The following is a 7,442-nucleotide window of genomic DNA, read 5'->3' as shown; positions in this document are numbered from 1 at the left end:
TGGGAGGGAGAGCTTTGAGGGGCCTATGGAGAATTCTGGGGTGGCACTGCCACTGCCTGCCCCAAGTGCAGCCCTGGCCCAACCCTCTCCTGCTAAGAAGAAGCCAGCACTGCCCCCAGCCGGCAGCGGCACCCTGCCCTTGCCCCATGCACAGGTCCAGGGGGTACATGCCCCCAATACCTCCCCCGGGGGTGTGCGCAGCAGAGGGAGCTGCTCCCCCTCACCACACCCACCAGACAAGCCGTTCTGCACCCTGCCCCAGCCCCAGTCCCTCCCTCACAATGGGGGCCTTGATCAGCACCCCCATGCCCCTTCCCTCCCCTCTGCCCCTTCCTCCCAACAGACTTACCAGCTGGACACTGCTCTCCAAACTGCATGGCGGGCCGTGCGTCTGCTGTGACTACACACATGCACACAGCATTAGTGACATTATCGTTCACATCAGCCAAGAAAAGCCAACTGCCGATAATGTCAAATTTCCTTTTATAGGTGCCAATATGATATGGACTGATGTATTAGTGCACCTCTAATCAACAGACCTACTATAAATTCAGTTTTCATTTCTACTTTCCTTCCTATAACTCTGTGGATTGATTGACACATTTTTAACATGAGAATTACAGAATGAGAGACTAAGCCAAAAAAACTAATAATTATAGCAGAATAATGTTATCAGATTGTATTTTTGCACAGTTTAATTTAAAACACAACCTAGAAGAACCATTAACCAATGGATAAAGTTTTTAAACTTTTAAATAGCTGCTCATATAATTCCATGAATAGCAAAATATTTAATAGGAAATTATTTTTATATTCAAAGAATCATTTTTGTACTTTCCATATCTCATACAAACTATATAATTATTTTAGAGATTTTGTTTGACACATGATCTCTTTCTTGCTTGACTGGAGTAAAAATGTGCGTGTAAAAACAAATCAATTTAATTCACAGACAAAAACTAAAATGTAACAGTTTGGTTAGTGTCCTAATCCGAGGTCATTTTTGATTCAGGCAGGAAGACTAGTCACCAGTAGGTAAAATATAGGCGGGGCAGTTTTTTATATTATTTTCTCATGTGGATGATTTTATGCCAAGAAACTGATCTTCTGCTGCCCTTTCTTGTTTCCATGTGCTGTATCTAAGGGTTTTAATTTTTGTCTTAAAGCCTAGTAGTACAGCCAGTGTACTATTGGTCCCTACACCATATTTTCTTACTACATAGTGTTAGAAACTCAACTTTTTGCCACCTCTCATTTACACAACCACTAATTGGTGTAACTCCATATATTTCAATGGAGTATTCAAATCTACTCCATTACAGCAAAATTGAGCTTAGCCCACACCACTTGCATGTTGTTCCTTCTGGCCTTGGTACTTCAGTCAAGATTGTAATTTTATTTGCAGGACTGCTAGAATTTATGTAATTTTAGTGTTACTTAGAGGAATTATCACCATATTTTCTTGCATATATCACACCCTGGAGTAAGACATGTACATTGTTTTTAAAAGGCAACCTGAAGAAAAAAAACACAAACCTCCCTTGTGGTAAGTAACTTAGTAGCAGCTGTTAGAGTGCCAAGCCAGCTCACTGTTCTGCTTCTTGTGGATTGGGAGATAAATTACTTTTGTTTTTGCTCAGCAGAAGCTTAAGCAGCAGAAACTGCTGCTACCATATTTCCTCAGTTGTAATGCCTACCCCAATTCCAGCAGCTGGTTTTTAGAAAAAAGATGCATGTTATCTGTAAGACTATATGAAATAATTTATAATTGTGTTATAGTTGATTGATTCTTAATCATCCACCTAAAAAGCTCTGCAGTTGGCTGTGAAACTGAAGTATTTATACCGATAGATCAGCGCAATATTATAGTTTCTTGCACTCTTCTAGACTTTGTTAGTGTAGTATACCATCTGGCCTAGTATGCATCTAGAGCTATGAATTGTAGCACTGACAATAGTGCTCAACAATCTAACCTTATTTTACACAGACTTGGACTAGAACTGTAAAGCTCAAATCTAGATATAAACTTACCAGTAATTGGAGAGTGTTTGGTCTGAACCCTTCTCTAGTTCCATATTAATTCCACACCTGCTGTCTGATATGAAGCACATAAGATATGACTTAAATGTGTTCATTATCTGGCTTTCACATTGTGTCTTAATATGTAATAGCATTTCAGCATCTGTTTTCTGACTGGAATAAAAGCAAAACAATGTCTTTAAAACTTTATACAAGATGAGTGGGATTACCTGAAAGTTACTTTCAACACCTTATTGTAAAGAGAGAGAAGGGTTACTCCCCAAGTGACATCTGATATCACTATTTCATGACTCATATCTAAGGACCTACTTAATTCATGGCAGCTGCCTCCAGATTCTGCAATCCTGCACAGTACCAGTTGCCATTTTTGTAGCAGAGTACAGTGGGGGCTCCCCATGCCTCTGATGGGCTGAGGAGCCCTGAAAGTCCTGCTCCTTCACAGAGATTGACAGATGGCCATGTTTCAATCTCTGGGGAGAAATGGGACTTCCAGAGCCCCTCGGCCAATCAGAGGCATGGGGGGAGGGGTGGGCCACCATGCTCTACTGTGAAAATCTTCCTCTTCCCTTCTTCCTCCCTCCTGGAGTCCGATAAGGGATTTTTTTTTTTGGCTTTTTGTAACAGATTGATCTGCTTCATGAACCAGTAAACCAATAGCCAAGCTAAAACCCACAGTCTGCTTGCCTCAAGATATTTCAACTGCAGAATGATGATCATTAAATTATGAGTTTCCTAGCCTTGGGTCATTTTCCTAACCAGGCATTTGTTTGACTGTAATCATTGTGGTAGGTGACAGAGGGATAATTCTTGTTTTCTCAGGGTAGCCTTACAAAGTATTTTCTTTCAACCTAAGTATAGTACTGAGAAGTCCATTACCAATATAACAAGAGTTCATATAAACAAAAATGCAATTGGAAACTTATCTAATATAACAGTTTACTCTTTTTGGAAGAAGAGTAACTTGTGTTTTAGATGGATGCACCTGAAGATCATCAAAATTCATTTGAATGTCAACATCTTTCACTTTTTTGGGTGAACTTATTTAATTTTTAAAGCATTCTTATAGTTCATAGAACCATGTCATCAAAGGCTCTGGTAATACATTCTGAGATGCTCTAATCACTTACACACAAAATTTTTACAAAGGCATAAAAAACACACCAAAGATATTTTTATACTTATAAATGGTATATTTTAAAAATATCAAATATGTTCATAATTTAAATAAGTTATGGAACTATGTGTAAAAATGCAACATTTTTGTTATCTTACAAAGTCATCAAACAGCTTTGTATGACAGTTGTACACTTACAGTTTAAAAATAACCCGTTACCAAACATGTAACTTTTATACAAAGCAAAATGCACCAGGACAAATTCAGCCTTGGCACAAATGTGTATAATTGTATCAAGTCCCTGGAGTAAAACAAATGAAACAGGTCCACTGTCTTGTCAAATAAATCAAGTTGTGGATTCCCAGAGATAGTTGTCACCCTGATACACTTGCAGAATATCTTGCTAATTCAAAACCACACTTGTTCAACTGTGTATGTTCACTGGATAAATCAAGCTATTAGCAACAGATTTGCCAGAGAAGTGCTTAATAGAAAAAAAAAACTCACCAAGAAATCAACCTGGTCTTTCCCGCATGGAACTTAAACACACAAAATTTAACACTGAAACCTATTTTTCTTTTGAAAGTACAAAAAAATATTTTTCATCAATGCTGGAATAATTTGTTATGTTAGTATAATGTAATCACCAAACACTTGTCAGCATTTCAACATGCTTGTATTCTCTATGGCCCATTCTTGCAGGTAGAATAAATATGTTATTATATATTAATCATGGCTATAATTTTAAAATAACTTGCAGCTTATATTACTTAACATATTGGTCATGCACTTTCATTTTGCAAAACATTTGGAATTTTGAAGTGTTCTTTATTTACTTGACAGAAGCCAAAAAAGGCAGTTACTGATATACAAATAAGAAACATGAAGACCTCCTCATTATTCTCTCTTGTTATCTGTAGACTGCGTTGATTATGCTGCATATGTTCCAAGGCATTTCACTAAAATATTGGGTTTGATACCATTCAAAAGCTAATTCATCAAATTTCTAAGTAATTTATTCAATCAGTTGACCTTGGACAGGATTACACTGGGTATAAATTAATGCAGATTTAGATGCACTTACTTTTCTGTGCAGAGAGATATATGTTACATTTGTTGCAAAGTTAATATTTTGTATTAGGTGTCTGTAATTATGTAGGATTTCTATCTTTCTAATTCATCTCATATATATTTAAAAAATGAATCATTTGGTACAGGCTCTGCTGCCTATTTTACTCTTCAAATGTTTATTCTTTTTATATTTTGCAATAATACAATTTAGTTTTCCTTTGCTGGTATCACACTGGATCATTTGGTGAGGATATATTTTCAACAGAAGGACATACAAGGCATAAAAGAATTGTCTTTTTCTAAAAGTTAGCTGAAGGTGTCTTCTCCACATTTCTACCTTTCAATTGTGTTAAATAGCATTAAAACTCGGGGGGGGGGGCAGCGTTCATGAACCAGGGTTCCCTCTTAGTATACTTACCCAAATCATGCAAACAAGCTACTATAAATGTAGTCTTCAACCCTCCAGGAAGAACAGTTAAGTGGAAGTTCATAGTTTCAAGGCTTTTCCTTCTTGTGTAACTTACTTAAACTGTGAGTTTGGAACAAGCTACTGATACATGCATGCTGTGGATGGAGCCCAACAAAACGCCTGGGTACTCTGTGAAAAAAAGGTGGTTTGAAATCCTACAGTGGAATCTTTACAGTTATGACAAATATATGGTCTCAATTTCTATACTATAAAACCCTTAGAGTCCTGAAACTTCCATCATAAAGAATCTAAGGTCCAAAGAAGCTACCCCATCATCTTGAATTCCCAAACCACTATTTGCTACCTCTTTGTAAGTGATATGGTTCATTATTATACCTGGACAGCTTGCTTCAGAGCATTCCACTACAAGGACGTAGTATCCAAAAGGTGTTAACTAGCTTGTAGTTCATAGCCACAATCACAGATAACAGAAAAACTGGTGAACCCCACATCCTCATTGCATTCCTCAATGTAACAACTCCAGTGTAAAAAACTGAGGCAGCATCTTATCTACCAAAGCTAATATAAGCCAGAAGGAAGATGTTTGGCCAGTGAAACACAGAAAGGGGTGGAAGATCATACGATCATTTTCTGGTCTGGAACACCTCATCTGCTCCCTCATTGGTTCAGGTTATTCCAAAGGTTTCACAGTGGCAAGAAAAGCTTGCAATTTGAATCAGCTCAGTTTGGACTTCTGTTATATAAAGCATGTCCTGGATCTATGCACTGCCTCATATATTCAACGCTGCTCGCAATCTCTCAGCATATATTGAGATAAATGATACCAGATAGGACTGAAAACCTACTGATATTTGTGGTCTAAGGCATTCAGTGGCGTAACAGTAACTATTGTCTAGTGCTGGGTCTACTTTCCTTAAATGGAGGAACATTTCTATATTATGCAAGCATATTCAGCAGATGAGTAGCAAAGTGCAATTCTTGACAATGCAAGCAAGTATTGACTAACCTTACTAAGAACATTTTTATAGGCATATAACCCCAGTAACTTGCACTGTAAAGTACAGATTTCATTGAGATTTCTGACAAAAGAATTATAAAGAAGATTTCCTGGATTCCACATACATTGTAATGAAGCTTCTTCTTGTTGTGGTCTTCTGTTTAAAACTGTAAGAAAGTTGCACCCTGCAGGGTGCTAAAAGAAATGAAAGAAAAACTGGTTCTGATCCTCCCCTCCTGTCCGTTTGTGTCATTTTAATGAATTCTCTAAAGTCACTCCTGAGTTATAGCAGAGAAGAGGAAAAGACCCATCATATTTCAACAGGAAAGAGCCAGGTAGCAATTTCAAACAATGAACTGTGGTATTAAACAGAAGACAAATAAAAAGGAATGAAAATAATGGAAACAAGGATAAAATATAATACAGTGCTTTGTCTGGTTTCAATTTATCAATAATTTAAAAACTCAGTTTTATATGTTTAAAAGTATTTGAAAGGGCTGTACACATTGATAACATTTAACTTTGAACTTCATAGATTTAAATTGTTTTAAACACGTTGGTTTTAAAGTTGTGCAATGACTTTCAAAATTAATTTTGTGCTAACAAATTTTTATAATGCCCCTGACTGCATCAATACAAAGTCATTATTGACAATATATATGAAATGCCCCTACACCGCAACTACATCTAATAGTTACCTTGGACTGTACAGCTGATTAAAATATTTAAATATTGCATTTACCTTGAAGTTGGAGGGAAAATGCTTACACTTATCTTAATAGAGAGTACTTTACCTCTTGTACCAAGTAAGTAGTCATGTGATGGTGAATTATTTTCAGAAATGAAAAGAGACTGAAAATATTCCTGTGTTTCCAACATTCTTGAACATGCTGTTAAATTTGATGCACTGGTCACCTTCTCTGTAGTCCTCATCTCACACAGGTATTCCTAGCTTAATGCTTGCAAAGTGGCAAACAGTATACAGAGACGGCCACATTTTTAAAAAGCATTAAACTGCTTTGTGTTCAGCTTGACCTACAGGTTCATGGGTCTGTCATTACTGAAATTGTTCATTGTCTCTCCTGTTTTCTTATGCCAGTTTTCAATCCAACTGGTGCTATCATGTATTGTCCTGATGTTGGACGCAAATTTCTGACTCGCATATTCCTTCCAGATGTTATGAGCTCCCCGAAGCCCTCTTGATGAGAAAAGGCATATGCAGATCTTCTTGAGCTTGTTCTATACACCTGATGCATCTGGGTCTGTAAAGGTTTTTGTTTCCTCCGAGCTCTTTGCAACTTCCGTACCTTGGCAGGGGGAAGGGAGGGAGAAAGTTTCCATTGAGATGCAGATTTTTAGTATCATACACCTTCACTAATTTTTAGATCTCAGTTACACTGGCATGGTCTTTGTAATTAAAAAACAGCACACGTGAAAAGTGTTTTCAGTGGATTCCAAAACCAAAATGTGTTGAAACCATCAGTGGTATGTTATATATACATCAAAATCTCTTGGGCTGAGCAAGGGTATAAGGTAGAAAAGGACATGACAGAACTCAAAGCCCATGCACTATATACTATGAACAGGGGCAGAACCAAAGAGGGTGCAGTGGCACAGCTGCAATCCTGTTTTGGATTGGGCAGAACCACAGGAGCATCTGCAGACTTTTTAAAGTCCCTAAAGCATGCGAAAATGCTCCTTTCCTTTCCTCTTCCCCTTCAAATGCAAGCCCCCTCCCCTGCCAGCCTATTCCCCACTGTCCCAGGGCCAAGGATGGGGGGGGGGGGGGG

At 37.8% G+C, this 7,442-nt stretch overlaps 1 protein-coding gene across 1 annotated transcript in view; it reads right to left on the bottom strand.

Moving 5' to 3' along the window:
• Positions 1-3,023: 3,023 nt before the first annotated feature.
• Positions 3,024-7,442, bottom strand: part of ATP8B4 (ATPase phospholipid transporting 8B4 (putative)) — a 247,388-nt gene continuing 242,969 nt past the window's right edge. The window contains 2 exon segments of the mRNA XM_019504155.1: positions 3,024-6,779; positions 6,782-6,959. Of these exon segments, the coding sequence (XP_019359700.1) occupies positions 6,688-6,779; positions 6,782-6,959 (270 nt within the window). The 3' untranslated portion in view covers positions 3,024-6,687.

This window comes from Gavialis gangeticus, unplaced genomic scaffold, assembly GCF_001723915.1.
Source record: "Gavialis gangeticus isolate Ggan-Ray unplaced genomic scaffold, GavGan_comp1, whole genome shotgun sequence".
Classification (NCBI taxonomy): Eukaryota; Metazoa; Chordata; order Crocodylia; family Gavialidae; genus Gavialis; species Gavialis gangeticus.
Note: the sequence above shows the minus strand (reverse complement) of the source record. Positions and strands in the feature narration are given on the sequence as shown.